General features: G+C 37.0%; 1 protein-coding gene across 2 annotated transcripts in view; it reads left to right on the forward strand.

Annotated features, from left to right (window-relative positions):
* Nucleotides 1-15,356, forward strand: part of LOC133532445 (M-phase inducer phosphatase 1-like) — a 55,790-nt gene extending 40,434 nt beyond the window's left edge. The window contains exons 1-7 of one of the 2 annotated variants that reach the window (XM_061871119.1): nt 3,308-3,676; nt 4,753-4,934; nt 5,894-6,330; nt 7,002-7,797; nt 9,771-9,919; nt 11,055-11,218; nt 11,668-15,356. In XM_061871119.1, the coding sequence (XP_061727103.1) occupies nt 4,844-4,934; nt 5,894-6,330; nt 7,002-7,797; nt 9,771-9,919; nt 11,055-11,218; nt 11,668-11,914 (1,884 nt within the window). In that variant the 5' untranslated portion in view covers nt 3,308-3,676; nt 4,753-4,843 and the 3' untranslated portion in view covers nt 11,915-15,356. Of the gene's footprint in view, nt 1-3,307; nt 3,677-4,752; nt 4,935-5,893; nt 6,331-7,001; nt 7,798-9,770; nt 9,920-11,054; nt 11,219-11,667 lie in introns of those variants that run through there. The other variant, XM_061871118.1, reaches the window with a different exon arrangement.
* The last annotated feature ends 3,546 nt before the right edge of the window (nt 15,357-18,902 follow it).

Raw genomic sequence — 18,902 nt, forward strand, 5'->3', positions numbered from 1 at the left:
TGGCACTTTTTTCGTATCGATATTTTCAAACGTGACCGTACTAGTTTTCGATGCTAGAAATTAGAGAGCGAGTAGAAGTAAGTAAGTAAGTAAATATTCTTTATTGTGCACCATACATTTAAAAATAGACAGGAAATGAAAAAACACGTAAAAGTTAGGTAACAACAGGCGGTCTTATCGCTAAGAAGCGATCTCTTCCAGACAACCTTTAAGTAAGTTACTTCAAGTAACTAAAAGTTACGCTCTAGCCTCTAATTGAGCGTAACTTCGATTTATTGCGGCTAGGTTCGTGTGTCTCTTAATAAGTTCATCTCACAATACATAGTCATTCGTTTGAATAAAGCTCATCAAAGCATCAACAAGTCATGTCATTGCAACCGTCATATTGCCCACGCGCATGCTACTGCGTAAGCGCCTATAGCTTTTACACAATTTTACACCCTAATTACATGTAATAAGGTTGGAAATGCCACGGAGTTCAATAATCGCTTAATGCGTTATAGTTAAATTATGAATGCACTTGATTCTGAAGACCAACAAAAGACGTAACGTACTTTGATTTAAATAACGATGTGATTTAAAGGGTTTTGAACTTTAATTGTATAGGCTTTAGGTCTGGTTTTATATTGATTTGTTAACAATAGGATCGGGTATTGATTTTTAAATTTGTTTTTTATTGACCACTTAATGAACCTGTGTAAATAAGTTTTTTATATATGTATAGACAATGTAAGTTTGATAAGGAATCCGACATTCTTATTTGTAATAAACCTATTTTAAGATATAAATTCGACTTGGTATTTTATATGCTCGACAAAATTTCGACAAAATCATTAAAGCTTTTTATTTTTATAACAACAAGTAAAAAAGCGAACTGTATGCTTATCAGCAATGTGCGCCAGCGAACCAGAGGGTCTAATCTAACTTTGCACAAAACAAAGTGAGGTGGTGTTAGTGTCATACACGTCACGTCATTCATAGAACTTTGACATTAATAAAGACATGACCACACTTTGTCATTACAAATCCCATGCAGAGTAAGCTTGGTCCGACTCTAGTCATTATTCCGTTAGCGTGTAACGGCATTCGTTGAGAATCCGCAAGTCCCCTTGCCGTTAAAAAAACCACCCTTGTGATAAGAAAACGGTAAGTGCACCGAATGCAGCCATTGTTGGGTGAGGCTGCGCGCGCGCTGGCGAGAGGAGCGGGCAGCGGAGCGGGAGCGGATATTGAGGTCCGCGAAGGAACTTGATTGTATTATTTTATGTTGCTTCTGCCCGCGATTTCGTCTACGTGGGATGATGATGATGATGATAAAAACTATCGTAGTCCTTCCTTGGGCCTCAAACTACGTCCATATTTTCCAAACTAACTTTCATTTAATTCGGTTCAGCGGTTTAAGAGAGAAGTATATACTACGTGATCGTCCATACAAAAAGAGAAAACGTTTTTCTATTTCTAAATATTTTCCATTCTCCATGATTTTTTAATATGTTATTGACACAATAAAAAAACTAGGTATATAGGTTTTCCTTTTTTTTTCAATATCTGCAAAACAAGAAAACATGTTATTTAAAGCGAAACCTATAAACCTAGAATTAGAAGCGATCGACATCAAAATCAAAGTGATTTGTTAAGATTCAGTTAGTGGAAACCGTTTTGTCCCGAAATGGAATTTCATAGCAAAAAATACCGTTATTTCGCTAGGATCGCAAAGCTATTCTTCCCTCGTGTGTGAAGAGGTACAGACAGACAGAATTGGGGGTTTTGGGATAAAAGAAATTAACGTTTTTCTGTACATTTGTTATGAATCATTATTATCACTAACAATAGGTAAGTACTTAGTACATAACTTGTGCAAAATAGTTCAAATAGTTGTAGTACTGGGTGCCTAGCCAAGGTGACCGCTTTCGCTACGACAACGAAACGCTTTGTGTCTATTACTCTTCCAATATTAGTGACAGTGACAGTTGCGTTTTGTTCGCTACGGAGCATAAATGATTGTCATGTTGACTACGCACTTGGACAGTTGGGTGGATTTACGGTTTAATGTAAAGTACTTATGTTATGCAAACTTGAAAGAAGTTAAATCGCTTTCGCTTATAAATCCGCTGCTTTCAATGTATACCCGCCTAAAAGTCGTCCAACGACAGAAATCCTGCTCCGACTTCGACCCTCGTGTCGCTAACCGTTGACGTTGATGTTATACTCATTGTCGACAACTCTATACACTGATAAAAAAGCATTTCTCAAACAAATGCTCAATTGAAGACGATAAACCGTTTAAAAAAATAAATTCAACTATTTTACAGTTGAATATCCCAAAATGGCAATTCTACTACCGAATCAGCCTATTCACACTTTCACTTTGTATAAAAATCCTGAAAAACCACTAAAATAAATAAACAAACTTTCATTTTATAGTTTGGCGTGCGTCAGTAGAAAAAGTGGCGTTATTGTCCTCTCATAGAAAATGTTAATTTCGCGCCTTTTCTACTCACAAAGTGGGTTTGCTGGAGTATAGTACACAACCAGACAGATTATGCTATCAAAGCTAGAGGCAAAGCTTACTTTAAAAAAAAATATCTTAAAGGTTTAGTTTTCTTTCTGCATCAACGTTTATAAAATAATACGTTTATAAACTGCAACCGCTGAAATGAATTGTTGAATAAAGTTTCAAAACCATAATTGAATTGAAGAAAATCCGTAACCGTAAGAAAGAAAGTTTCCGTTAAAAAATCAAAACGGTTATTCAAAAACCGATAATGAATTCGGGACTCCCCAACCCTATTTTATGTGATAAATATTGATCGTGTAACCGATTTGCTTGGTAAACGTATTACCTATTGTAAATAATGCACATAATTCAATAAAAAGCTAATTTCTTTGAGCTCTTTTACGTAATAAAGGGAGGCAATGATTATGTTAATGACATTTATATCTAGTCCTTTAATATTAACAGAATTCCTGCAATATAGTACATAATGGAATAAGTAGGTACCGTTTACCTACCTAAATAAGTAACCATCAACTTGCATTAATTAATTAAAGACTGTCAAGCCATTTCCGTCGGTAGAAAAATGCGGCAAATTCAAAAATGGGTTATCGTCCCATAGAATATTTCATTTCGCACCTTTTTCTACTGACAAGGATGTGTTTCGGTGTTTCGGTATATATGAAAAAAAAAAATATTTAAGAGTATAAAAAACTTTCGATATTTATATGTGCTTAATCTATAATTCGAGTTATTAATTAGAGCATATTTGATTTTCACATTATGAATAATTTATTCAATATTATTTATCATTATATTATTTACTTTACATTTAACACTCAACATAAAAAAAATTCGCACCTTTCCGAACGAAACGCAACTTGACAGCTTGATGAAAAAAAAAAGACTAAAGCGCGCGAATCGCATATCACTCAGCTGATTCATAATCTCTGCCTACCTTAAACATTCTAGTTAAAACCCGCTTTCCGACACCGAAAAACGTGTATCGCAGTGAAATATCGCGTATGACAATCATTTCCGAGTGTTCGCACGAGAAATTGACCTTAAAATTCGGTTTAAAGCAGTTCTCATAACCTTAAAAACTTTCGATGTCTTTTGTTATCTTCGCTGAGAATTAAAATACAATAACGCTAGGTAGGACAGTGGAGAAGGGTTTAGGAGGTAAGGAACTGGTTTTTTCGATTTATTTACGACCCTTGATAGGCGATATTGATGGTAGAGGGTCCCGATGAGCTTAAGGGTAGCATTGTTAAGCACTTTGTTTAAATTTACACCCGTGGTGGTAAAGGCTATTTGGATTTTTTTGTCAATTATGTTCGTGTCGTTTTCTTCGAATTTATTGTTAAAAGCTACACAGGTACCTATCATTTACCATACAAGTGTTACAAGTATACCTAAATAAATATTCGAAAGTATATAATTTACGTTTGCTCAGTTATTTGTATTTGTTCATAACTTTTTCACTGTTTTTTGCAAATTTTTAAATGTACAAATAAATGAAATTTGACTGTTTGTTATTGAAATTTGAATCTTTTGGTTCAGATGTATTATTTGATTACCACATTTGTTAAAAATAATATCTTGGATAAAAATTACTTCGTTTATTTGTTCATATTTCTGTGTATTTACTGAGTTATTTTGTATGAATGTGGCATTTATCACTGCTATTGTGGCATTTTTAGGCATAAGTTCAGATTGTTAGTCGATTATGAAGTTGAATTATAATCAAGCCATTGTGGCCCCTTTTTTTTTAACAAAAACCCCTATTGTTTTAATTACCTATTGACACTAAACCAGGGATCCCATATTTTATTAAAATCATGGGGAACAAATAAAAACTACACATAAGATTCCCATCTGTCCTTATCAACAAGGGTACCTAAATCCTTGAATATGAGATTTCTTCCTCCATTGGGGTTAAGAGCCCTCGCCAGACAAAGAATGAAGGACTTTGGAGCAGGCTATCTGGAACCAAAGGAATTCAAAATGCTACCCATGAGCTCCTTCATCCAGCATATGGAGATGGTAAAAAAAGCTCTTGAGTAGCTGATGGATCTTCTCTAAGCAGGCAACTACACAAAACATTCCTATGGGTCCAAGTGTATCAAAGTATTCGCAAGGGCCCCCGAAAATCATAAGATAAGATAAGAGGTCATAAGAGAGAAAGAGGATTGTGTGTTTGTAAAAGGATACAGATAACTTCAAGCTTGACCTTAATTTCCACCATATCATTCCAGCCTGATCACTGACACGTTCACCATCAACAGCGGCAACAGCGCTAGCAAGCGGCGGCGAGATGAAGCGCTCCTGACCAGCTTCAAGTATAAGATGACCCCGCACAGCCTCAACCTGTCCCCCAAGTCCCCGACGCCACCCAAACGGAGGTTGGGATCTAAAGAGAACTGCTCGCCTAATATTGGTGAGTAATATTGTGTTGTTCTTGTGAATAAATAATGATTAATTAGCGATTTTTTTGGTACAGAAGCTTGAGTATGCAAAGAAAGTTGCAAAAATGTACAAGTCTATCTATAGAAATGTAGATGTAATCCACAAAGTCCACTCAATCTAGTAACATAGTTCATAAAAAATCTAGTGTCTTTGTTTTACATTGTTTGATGACGTCAGGCCTAGTGGATGACCCTGCCTATGAAGCCGATGGTCCCGGGTCCGAATCCTGGTATTCCTGGTAAAGGCATTTATTTGTGTGATGAACACGGATATTTTGTTCCTGAGTCATGGGTGTTTTCTATGTATTTATCTATATATATATCGTCGCCTACTACCCATAGTACAAGCCTTGCTTAGTTTGGGGCTACGTCGATCTGTGTAAGATTACCCATAAATATTTATTTACGTATACATAATCCCCCTTATTCATAAACGTGTACTAAAGTTACGATGCCGCTAATCATCGTTTGTCCCTTTCCATCATACCAATGTGTCGGAAAGGAACAAACGATGATTAGCGGCATCGTAACTTTAGTACACGTTTATGAATAAGGGGGAATATGTTTAAACATATTGCATAGGAGTAAGGTGCAAAAATGTTAAAATATCTTTGATATCTACTCTAGGTACATAAATAATATCTATCTATTTAATTTAAATAATAAAATACTACAGAGTAATCACGCCTGCCTCTCTGATAGAAGCTGTAACGTAGCCTATGGCTATTTGCAACTGACACGGCAGCAGCAGTTTTGCAATTTTCGCACAGCCCATTGGTGGGCAAGCGAGACATGTATAGCGATGTCTCACTCGCACTACGGAAACAATCTGTACAACTTTGTCCCTGTCTTAAAGTTTTATTATTATATTATTATATTTAACATAACCATAACGTTTGGCAAAAGTGTTCATTGCCACACTTTGTTACAGGACTGTCATACGAAAACAGGATAGAATCAAGAGACTTCTCACACACCCCAAAAGCTTTCAAAAGTCAACACACATATGAGAACCAAAAGTCACCATTCAATCCAACACCAAGAAAAGTTCTAGGAGAACTCCAGAATTCCTCATTTAATCCGACACCAAGAAAGGTTCTTGGAGAACTTCAGAACTTCTCACCAAAATTCACCCCGACATCTTCTCCGGCACCAAAAAGAGACTTAAGCTCTCTCACCCGTTCTCCGCTCTTTAAGCTGCTGGATACACCAGTGTTTGAGTCTCCGGTGAGCAGCCAGCGGTCTTTTAAGAAGATTACCAGGATCTTTGAGGAGCGGAGTCGGTTCAAGATGGAGAATGTGGAGAAGTTTGAGGAGGAAACTAGGGCTCCTTTCCAGTTTGAGCAGGAGAACTGGACTGCTACTAAGGTGAGATTTCGTTTTACAACGTACGCACTCAGTTTTTTAAGGGAGCAGGTGGTGTTTTCTTCATCAGCTGTTTATGGCTATGTAATACCAGCACAAGGAATTTAGTACATTGACCTGCCTGTTCATGTAATTATGTAACGTCAATGACACTGTGCGACCGAGACAGTAATATAATTTTGCGTGTGCGACAGAGACAGATACACCTTCTTTCTTATGATCGTTCTTTATGATGATTTAAACTTTATATTGTGTGTTTTTGCAGCTGCCAAATAAATGATTTATCTATCTATCTATCTAGATACAGGTAGGTCAATGTTTGAAATTCGTCGTGCTACGCGTCTGAAGTTTTTCTTATTTTAAATTCATAATCGTCCAAAATATAATCACTCAAGTTATTTTCGACCGTCTTAAGTTAAATGTCTATCGAAGACTAATTATTTATTTCAGTAAAAAAAATTGATTCTATCGCTTCCATCATGGTCTGCGATATGTAAGCGACCATATAGCCTACGAGGGCTTGGTTTGGTCCTATATATTAATACAATTTTAATTTAACTCATTAAGATTACTACACTATAATATTTCACACTTCACACAGTATAAAATACAAGTACAGAAATAAATAAAGACAATTATAAGAGTAGCAATTAATTAGTATTTCTTATTTCCAGTTGGACTTCACCGACGTCCTCCAGACGTCATTCAAAGAAGACTTTAAGACTGAAGATACTTTTGTGCCAGAAAAAGAAGAGTTAGATCCAGAATTCGACACCCTCCACGATTTAGAGGAAGAATTTGATAACGACACATTCGAGCAATGTAATAAGTATGAAATTATCTCCACCGATAGCCCGGATATCATATCCAGAGGCAGAAATCCTTCGAACAGGAAAATAAATGGAAGTTTCGTCTTCGGAGCACCTTTAGCGGACACCGAACAGTCCACATCTTTCAACCGGCCTGCGAGAGCCTTAAACTTCGAGGATAGTTTCGAATTCCCATCACCGGTCATCAAGAAAAGCTCAAGCTCCGGTTCGGTTAAAAAATCTCTCAAATTCAGCGAGACACCTACGAAGGACTCCATGAAGCGGATATTCACTTCGGAAAGCACTACTTCGATGGAAAGTGGATTTGTATCAGAATTCGATGATCAACTTTTAGATATCGAAGAATCGAATTCTCCTAAAGTTGCTAATTTTGATAATTTGCTATCGGGACAAATTAAGAATAATGTTATAAGTAATGCAAAACAGCCGTTGTATAGGAGCAAAAGTTTTAACCCGGCTCAGTCGAAAGCGAGGGTTTCTCTGCTGTCGATATTGGAGTCTCCGCAGAAGAGGAGTCAGAAGAGGAGTGAACCGGTGGAGGGGGGGGAGAGCAAGAGGAGGAAGTGCGAGGAAGTCAGGCCGGTGCTGCAGCGGTGCTTCTCTGAGAATAATGCTTCCATAATGTCCGCTTTGGACCGATGTGAGTATATTTGTATTTCTTCTAAGTGATCATTAGAATTAGAAAGCTAGAATTTATTTATTCATTATTTATTTAATTTAAAAACACATGTCTGGCTCTCAGCGGAGGCCAAACGCCAGGATAGAAAAACATGTCAAAACATATATACAAAATCATATTAATTACAAATACACAAGTAAATAGAAACAAAAAAAAAACAATTTGACGACCGGTCTGGCCTAGTGGGTAGTGACCCTGCCTACGAAGCCGATGGTCCCGGGTTCAAATCCTGGTAAGAGCATTTATTCGTGTGATGAGCATGGATATTTGTTCCTGAGTCATGGGTGTTTTCTATGTATTTAAGTATTTATAAATATTTATATATTATATATATCATTGTCTAAGTACCCTCAACACAAGCCTTATTGAGCTTACTGTGGGACTTAGTCAATTTGTGTAATAATGTCCTATAATATAATATTTATTTATTTAATTCATAATAATTACATTTTGTAACATTAACATTTTTTTAGACATATCTCCCGCATGTGGCATGTGTATTCTCTATGTGCAAGACTGTCACGCCACCTAGCAGCCGCAAATCTAGCGGAAAACGTCAAATCTCTACATTTTATAAAACTACTCCAAAACTAAAAACTACTGAACGGATTTTGATACGGTGTTCACCTATCGATAGAACGATTCTTGGGGAAGATTTAAATTATTGTTTTTTTTGTAAAATTGGTTTAAATATGACGATGTTTGCTATCGGAAAAAATCACGCTGTCTAGCTTTAATCGAAAACGCTGCCTAATCCGTTTGAGCTATAACAACACAATGTATGGTGGGGTTGTTTCTCATTCATAGGTCTACAAAAAAGTCCGCGATGTTGAATGTCTATCTTTCAAGGGTACTATACCCATTCTTAACTTCCAGAAAAAGATCACTTAATATGTGGCATTTGCAAAGCTATTTACATGGATATAGTATGAACCATTATCAAACGAAATACGTTAGTTATATTAAGCATCTCATACAGATCAATGGGTCCTTACACCATACAATTAAAATGAATATCTTAGGAGTAATCGTAAATTAAAAATTCCCTTCCGTGCATATTATTTGTATGAAATGTTAAAGACGCTAACTTTTGTTAGAGCCAAATTTTACCACCGCATGCGCTGCGATCGCTGTCCTATACCCACATGTAGTTCGCACGTAGCCAAAATAAATAAGAAATTGTACCCCTAGATTTGCTTTTAAAACAATTTGTGCTTCGAATTTGAATACTGATGTAGATGGCGCTGTACGGTCCTGTTTATTACGCAGTGATTCTGTAATGTTTTTTAGCCAAAACGAAACCGTAGGCCGAAACATGATTTTTTTCTACCGAAACGTGCCGAAATTGAAACTGAAACTTTGGTCGTACACTCTAATTAGTACTAAATATACAGAATGTAAGAAAAATATACTTAAATGAGGAAAAAGTATAAGAAAAAATATTTAATATAATGTTCTTATGGGTTAAATCGTCCAAGTCGGCCAACCCTCCGAAGGCCAACAATTTTTCGCGCCAAAAATTTTCTTCTACTTTTTCTTAATTTGAGCCCACCGAATATACCCTTAACGGGTCCCTGCTATTTTTTTTTTATACTACGACGGTGACAAACAAGCATACGGCCCGCCTGATGGTAAGCAGTTTCCGTAGCCTATGTACACCTGCAACTCCAGAGGAGTTACATGCGCGTTGCCGACCCTAACCCCACCCCCCTCGTTGAGCTCTGGCAACCTTACTCACCGGCAGGAACACAACACTATGAGTAGGGTCTAGTGTTATTTGGCTGCGCTTTGGTTATTTTTGTTAAATCCTGTATATTTTGAACCAAGCTTTTTAGGGTTCCGTAGCCAAATGGCAACAAACGGAACCCTTATAGATTCGTCATGTCCGTCTGTCTGTCCGATTTTATTTATATTAATAAGTAATCTGTTCACAGCGGATGTGAACCCGGACCTGATCGGGGACTTCAGCCAGCCCTTCGCGCTGCCCCTGACCCGCGGCAACCACTCGGACCTCAAGAGCATCTCGTGCGACACGCTGGCCGGCCTGCTGCGCGGGGACTTCCAGAACGTGCCCGACTTCCAGGTTCATATCATCATCATTTTTTTACTGTTTGTTCTCCTAATAAATAATATAAAAAAAAAATTAACAAGCTAAAACGTCTGCGAACGATGCGTCTAAGCTTAGAATTTTTTTTTCTGTTTGGAACTGCCATCAGTCGGTAACGACTATAATCAGTTTTGATGTATGTAGGAATTGACATTTTGGTTTTAGAGACCATCGTCTCATTTAATGTATTAAGCTTAGGATGAATTAAAAAAAATACTGTCACGGGTGAGACTTGAACTCGCGGCATCAGGATCGATACTCCAGCGCTCTGCCATCTGAGCCACCAAGACCTCGGCCATAGGCAGCGAATTTTCCACCATATGGGTCTAGGGGGACCCTAGCGACATCTACCGTAACGTTACACTTCTTAGATGGCAGAGCGCTGGAGTATCGATCCAGAGGCCGTGAGTTCAAGTCTCACCCGAGACAGTAATTTTTCCTCTTTTAAATTTATCCTAAGCTTAAATATAATCTTCCTCGCGTTGTCCCGGCATTTTGCTCCTGGGAGCCCGGGGTCCACTTGGCAAATAATTCCAAAAATTGGCGCAGCCACTAGTTTTTACGAAGACTGCCATCTGATATTCTAACCCAGAGGTTAAACTACACCTTATTGGGATTAGTCCGGATTCCTTACGATGTTTTCCTTCACCGGAAAGCGACTCAAATGATATTTTGTACATAAATTCCAAAAACTGGTTCACTTGAAAATTATTTAAATTTCATGAAACTCAATAAATACTATACGTAGGACCTTGAGCCCTATTAGGTTAAGCAAATATACATTTACAGTACATATGGGGCTACTTTATAGCACTAGTGCGAGAAGTAGCATATTATGTTACTGTGTCGAACATTTAAAGGGCCATGTGTACTGTAAAACGTTGTACGATACATGTGCGAATAGGTAATTCGCAACTCGTGTCGATTTAAAATACTCCCTTCGGTCGTGTTTTAATTTATCGCCACTCGTTTCGAATTTCCTATTATTCGCACTTGTATCGTAATGTACTATTCTGATATACGGTGCGACTGTGCTGGCCTTTATTCAGCACTGTCTCCCTGTGCCCCTGTAAGTCCACGTCATGACCCCCCCCTCCCCCCCCCCCCGCAGGTGATCGACTGCCGCTACCCGTACGAGTTCGAGGGCGGCCACATCGCCGGGGCACAGAACCTGTACACCCCCACACAGATCCTGGCGCTGGTGCAGGGGCCGCGGCCGCAGGGCAAGGTGCTCGTCTTCCACTGCGAGTTTTCCCTCGAGAGAGGACCTAAGCTGTAAGTATTGAGGGAGGCATTCTTGGGCTGGTCTACTCGAAAGATCATTAGTCTACTCAAAAGACCGTCGGTCTACTCGAAAGACCATTGGTCTACTCGAAATACTTAAAAATACTCGAAAATCTATTAAATAATAAACAATTATGTGTATTTGAAAAGTTCGAAACTAAATTATTTTAATATAATATAGGCTTGTTTGTTTTATAATGCCTCCATCTTAGTTATCCATTTAAATATTAAAAACTAACTCGTTCTGATAAAAATACAATCACCTAATGACAATATTAATGTGCAGACAAATTACCTAATGTTTACCCTATTTTTGTAGGAAAATCCCCATAAATATTTGTATATTTTACGCAAGTATTATCTCTAAAAAATCCGCTGCGTCAAATAATAAATATAAAGTATTGTATAAAAGTGGTCTAATTTGAAATGTAATGTTCCAGCTCCCGCTTCCTCCGCTCCTCTGACCGCGAGAAGAACAAAGAGAACTACCCCTCCCTCCACTACCCCGAGGTGTACCTCCTGCACGACGGCTACCGCGCCTTCTTCCAGCGCCACCCGGACCTCTGCTCGCCCGCCGGCTACACCGCCATGCTGGACCCGAGGCACAGGGACCTGCTGAGGCAACACCGCTCTGTGCAGCAGCCCTCGTCTTCTACGCATCACAGAAGGAATCGGCTGCTGTTTTAGAGGATAAAAAAGCTTGGTCTACTGGAAAGAGCGGTGGTCTACTGAAAAGACCGATGGTCTACTGGAAAGACCGACGGTATTTTGTTAAGACTAGCTTTTTTGCATTTAGTCTACGCGAAAAACCCCCGGTCTTCTGTAAAGTCTCGCTTTCCTAGCTTCGTTTACTTGAAAAATCTACGATCGACTGCAGTACTATTGAAGTTTGATCATCTGAAATACTAAACGATGATGGTCTACTGGAAAGACCTGAGGTCTATTAATAGCATGAGACATTCAAGTCCGTGTACGAGTCCTATACATTTACTGAGGAAGCAGAGGTCCTAGCCAAGTTGACAATAGTTGACAGAAAACGCCAATCTAGATCAACATACAAATTTAGTTCTCATTTTAAAACTATGCGTTGGATTGTAATGAAACATTGCACATACAGACACACATACATACACACACACACACATATAGACACATATACATGAGGTATATAATATCCCTTAATTAGTTTATATAGCTCCAGCTTATCAAACAAACGAAATGGAGCAAAAACAAGTTTTTTTTATGAAAAACTTAAATTCGATGTATTTTTTTGACTATGGTATGTGAAGCTACATAAACTGATTACAGGACTAGATATACGTTATCCTATTGTATGTACAAAGTTTCAGAGCAATCTAGCTAGCCGTTTTAGAATGAGAGCGTCACTACGTTTGTATGGAGAACCGAGCTAGCTGCGGATTCTTAAATAATGTATGGAAATAGTCATATAACATAGTAGCATCTTTCATCCTGATTTTTCTATACGTTTGGCGTTTCTCGATTGTAATATTGGCTAGGCTTCTTTGTCGCTAAACCAACTATAAATCATTGAAAAAGGCCTGATTTTAGAGTATTCGTTGCGTGGTCTATTGGAAAGACTGGTCTTCTGAATAGACCGTTGGTCTTTTCAGTAGACCATGGTCTTTTGAAAAACTAAAGATTTGGTTAAAAGTAATACGAGTACCGCTATAAATTCCTCTAATATAACACTAAATTTAATTTCTAATTTGTAAATACGGAAAATGCCATATTATTGTTAAAAACTAAGTTTTTAGTACAAAAATAGGCTTAAAAAGTATATCCCACCTATCTTAGATACGCCATAGTTTAAGTTTTCATCAAAGAGAATTTGAAATAGAGGTGGATTGTCAATGAAAACTTTGTAGCCACAGTAAATTTACTGCCATCTTTTGACACATGATTCAAACTTTTAGAACGCCATTTGACTATAATACTTATTCTTTCACTGATATGTGTTAAATTTGTTAAATGTCATAAAGTGGCGCCATCTAATAGATCAAAGGCCAAAGGTATGGCGGCATCGTTTCGAGCGATGGCGCCACAAGCTTTGGGTTATGCCCGGTAAGATGGCGCCACTTTTTGATATTTAACAAATTTAAAACATATCAGTGAAAGAATAAGGATCAAAGTAAAATGGCGTTTAAAAGTTTTAATCATGTGTCGAAAGATGGCAGTAAATTTACTGTGGCTACAAAGTTTTCTTTGACAATCCACCTCTATTTCAAATTCTCTTTGATTTTCATTTGACGCAATATAGTTGTAGTTTAGGAAAATCGGGAATTTGTCCAATTCAAATTAAACATATCCCTATTTGTATGAAACTTACATACATACAAATTGTCGGAATTGTTTATTTGAATGTCCTATCCAAACCTTTCAATTGGAAACCTTGATTAGAAATTTGTGTGATATTATAAAAATGACACAGACTGACGTTAGTGTGGAAGTGCCACAAAGGCATGTGCACACACTGACACGTGCGCAGCCGTGCACGCACACGTCACGCAAGCAGTGTGCCGACTCTCATAAGGATCTGTATATTACAACGCCACGCGCGCGTCTGCGCACACGCATCCAGTGTGCACAGGCTTTTAAAACATTCACTGCCAAGAACACTATAGTCAGTTTATTAAGCATTATGATGCGTCTTTTATTGAAAAACACTTTTGAAAAATAAATCACGCTAAATATGTAACAATTAAAAATCGTATACGATATTTTACAAACTTTTGCTTTCATATGTAATAGTTACTGATTTTTAAAAAGCGTTTTTCGATTAAAAGACATGTCATGATTTTTTACCTTTTTCATAATACTAAAAAAACAGGCGCTTGGAACGTCACATTTTCAGAGTAATTTGACTTTTTCGCATTACCACAAAAACTGCAGAGTTAGCATGGGCGGACTACGCTACAACCTCCATATGTATTCCCATCTTAAAGGCCCGCACTTTTTTATACCACGTCGGTGGCAAACAAGCATACCCGCCTGATGGTAAGCAGTCACCGTAGCCTATGGACCTGACCTGACCCTTTAAAAACGTGTACACACCTTTATTGAAGAACCCCATACTGTATCCCTAATTGCACGGTTGTGTCGCCATCTTACCGGGTATCGGTTAAAGGTTGTTGGGCCAATTTTTGATATTTAACTTTAACACGTGTAAGTGAAATAATAAGGATCAAAGTCAAATGGCATTCTAAAAGTTTTAATCATGTATCGAAAGATGGCAGTAAATTTACTGTGGCTACAAAGTATGGAGTGTGGAATTAAAAGGAGTGATCTCTTATGGTAGAACTGTTGCAAAAGTGTCCAGCTGTCAGCTATAAATAATAGTTCCAAATCTCTCCAGAGTAGCGCTAGAGTAGCTAAGAACCTAGGCGCTATTGACGGAGTGAAGTGCGCTGTCTATGATTTGATTTTTTTGTTCAAGTATTCTAGGTATTGTAGCGCCACCTATTTAAGGTTTTTTTGATGACACTTTTTGGTACATGGAGATTTATTTCCTTACCTCCAGGTACTACAAAGTTTTCTTTGACAATCCACCTCTATTTCAAATGCTCTTAGCTAAAAGCAACTATCGAGCATCGTCTTTGCCAATAGTGAAGTTATAAATTGGATAGAAGTATTTTAAAAGTATTCATAGGAATTACACAATTTTCTGCGCAAGGTTTTACCAACTCCCATCCCTTCCCTTATATTCGTATAGGTGAAAAGCTTTAATAAAAAAATGTGCCGTTTTAAAACCAAGAATAACTGTAAATAAATAGTTTTAGAAATTATGCTATTTGTGTTTCAAGTATAAGTTATCTTCAATTTGTTTGCAATGGTTATATTTATTTAAAATTGACACTACGGTTTCGTACCCAAAGGGAAAACGGGACCCTATTACTAAGACTCCACTGTCCATCTGTCTGTATTTCTGTCACCAGGCTTTATCTCATGAACCGTGACAGCTAGACAGTTTAAATTTTCACAGATGATGTATCTCCATTGCCGCTATAACAACAAGTACTGAAAACAGAATAAAATAGATATTTAAGTTGGGCTCTCATACAACAAACGTAATTTTTTTGTCGTTTTTGGCGCAATGGTACGGAATCCTTCGTGCGCGAGTCCCACTCGCACTTGGCCGGTTTTTATTTGTCCTTATTTCTAGTGTCTTTTTTATATGCCATTTTTTTTCGAAAATTAGTTCAAATAAGAGTCTAACTCGCGCTTGACAATTTTAAAACAAATATAAATATTGCAAACAAGTAAATAAATTGTTCGTCATGGCAATATTATTAATAAATACGCTTTATATGATAAGTTACAGAAGATATATTATTATTCGTAAAATAAGAGATTATGACAACCTCGTTTTAAGTTACAAATATATTCAACGTCGAAGTAATGTTTTTATAAGAAGTAAATTATGATAAACTGTTATTATATCAAATTCATATTATGATTTGTCATACAAAAATGTGTAAAATGTCGTAAAATACATATACTTCGGCTAAGAATAAAATGAAAATTCGAGAAAGTACGCTTACTAGAATTATTATTAAGTTGTAAATATTTGTTTATAATTCTAGATTTATTTTATTATGAAATAAACTTATGTTAAAAATATAGTTTGAAGATTTCGATATGACAATAGTATTGTCCTAACTGGTGTTATAAATTAAGTTATTATAAAATTTTATATCTTTTCGTTTTTCTAAAATAAATAATGTTGAACAGGACTTATTCAAATCTGTGTTTTCATAATTTCGATTTCGCATAATTTAAATTCACTTAATTTTTGGTTTTAATTTTAAACGACTGTTTTATTGCAAATAAATTTATTTTAACACTTATAATGCAAGGGTATCTGATATGTTTTTTCTTCATATATACAATAACTTTATAGATATATATTACCATACGCATTTAGGGGTTAAAAGTTTTTAATTTATCTGTTCTTTTTCGAAATTTGTCAAAAATGGTAGTCGCCAAAAATGGCCAAGGGGCTCATAAATATCTGAACACGTACTCTGACGCCTTGACAATAGAGGCGTGTTCAGATATTTATGAACAGTCTACACACTACCTGCTGTACAGCAGCCATCAGATATATCAGAGCCGCCACGGTCCTCACAAATATCTGGACACGCTTCTGTTGTCAAGCCGTTAAAAGTACTTTATGAGATATTTTTAGCACATTGGCCGTTCCAATATATCTGGCGATTGTACAGTTCAATCAGTTATATATATATAGCTATTAACTATAAACATTCTGCGTATTACTGACGAAACAAAATGTAATGTCAGTTGGGGCATATGCGTAATGGGAAAAGAGCGGTTACAGTGCACTTGTCCCGACGGGCATTATAACGACAGACAGTTAATTACTATTATTTGAACTGTAGATATGTTTTTAATTTTTTTTTTCTTTGAGGAGACCGAGGAGTAAAAACTGAGGGAATTTGAAACAACCTCCATATAATCGTCTTGAGGCAAGGACACATATTGAGGGAAGGCGAGACGAGGGAAAAGGGGCCCACTGATTACCAGTTCGACAAACGATATCGGTCTATCAATTCGTCAGCTTTCGAATAACTGACAGGCCGATATCGTACGGCGAACTGGTAATTGTTAAGCTGAAAAAAAAAGATGTTTATGGGGCCCACTGATTACCAGTTCGCCGGACGATATCGGCATGTCAATTCGCGATTGTCAGCTTTTGAATAACTGACAGACCTGTATCGTTCGGCGAACTGGTAATTGCTGAAAAAAATGATATTTATGGGGCCTACTGATTACCAGTTCGCTGGACGATATCGGCATGTCAATTCGCGATTGTCAGCTTTCGAATAACTGACAGGCCGATTGTTAAGCGGAAAAAAAAACGATATTTATGGGGCCCACTGATTACCAGTTCGCCGGACGATATCGGCCTGTCGATTCGCGATTGTCAGCTTTAGAATAACTGACAGGCCGATTGTTAAGCTGAAAAAAAAACGATATTTATGGGGCCCACTGATTACCAGTTCGCCGGACGATATCGGTCTGTCAATTCGCGCTTGTCAGCTCTTGATTAACTGACAGACCGATATCGTCCGGCGAACTGGTAATTGCTGAAAAAAATGATATTTATGGGGCCCACTGATTACCAGTTCGCCGGACGATATCGGCCTGTCGATTCGCGATTGTCAGCTTTCGAATAACTGACAGGCCGATTGTTAAGCGGAAAAAAAAACGATATTTATGGGGCCCACTGATTACCAGTTCGCCGGACGATATCGGCCTGTCGATTCGCGATTGTCAGCTTTAGAATAACTGACAGGCCGATTGTTAAGCTGAAAAAAAAAACGATATTTATGGGGCCCACTGATTACCAGTTCGCCGGACGATATCGGTCTGTCAATTCGCGCTTGTCAGCTCTTGATTAACTGACAGACCGATATCGTCCGGCGAACTGGTAATTGCTGAAAAAAATGATATTTATGGGGCCCACTGATTACCAGTTCGCCGGACGATATCGGCCTGTCGATTCGCGATTATCTGCTTTCGAATAACTGACAGGCCGACATCGTTCGCGAACTGGTAATCAGTGGGCACTTTAAATATCGTTTTTGCCAGCTCAATAAGAATTAAAGATGTCTCAAAATTGACGTTGTTTCTACCTCTGTGTTACTCAACTCTGTCTCCTCTACTCGGCTGTCGATTATTATTTTTTATGTAATTGTCAATATCTCACTGCCATTTCTAAATAGTACAGTCATAATCGTTAATATATATACGTTGCCAAAGGAAAAAAAAATGACCATATTTAATTACTTTGTCCGTATACAAATTATGATTTTTGACTGTACCTATATCGTGTATTTTAAGTTGAAAATGACATTGATCTGCTCAGTGGTAAAGTCGTTAAAAAAAACAGTGGCATTCCGGGAGTGCCGACAGAAGTGAAAACTTGATTACGTGTGTAATTTTTGAATGGTTAGGAAATATGCCAACATGCATGTGTATATATGTACATACTTATATACAGAGGTGTCTGTTTTTTCCCATCTCAAAAAATGCCCACAATCTAAAGAAGTTTTCACTTCAAAAATAAATTTGTAACCTATGAATTTAAATTATGTTAATATTATATCAAATTGAATGAACATAGGTTTTCAATAGTCTTACTTTTTATTTCGTTTTTTTTTTCGTTTCATACATACAAATTGTCATACATTTTAGGTGTTGAATGAAAGAGATTTTTGGTTTTAACTGCATGCGACTTTAATATAAACTACAGATAATAAATAAATTGTGAATAGTTTAAGTTAAATAAATTATAAAAATATAATTATGTCGTATTATTTACACCCCAATAAAATAAAATAAATAAAAATAAAAAGCAATTACCCAATGATTACCCCTAAAAGCTACATCGTTCACTCAACTGGGTACTTGACACATGTTGAATATTATAACAAAATTTAGCTAAATGGATAGAAAATGAGCCATCCATTATAAAAAAGTGGAATTTAAAAAACCATTGAGATTATACAAAATCCAAGGCTACAATTGTTTTTTTAACTTTCAAAAAGAAAATAGTACCATTTGATTCCTTATATTTTTTTGAAAAATAAATTGTACGATAACTATATACATAAACGCAATATTTCAGGGTCAA

This window comes from Cydia pomonella, chromosome 27, assembly GCF_033807575.1.
Source record: "Cydia pomonella isolate Wapato2018A chromosome 27, ilCydPomo1, whole genome shotgun sequence".
NCBI lineage: Eukaryota > Metazoa > Arthropoda > Insecta > Lepidoptera > Tortricidae > Cydia > Cydia pomonella.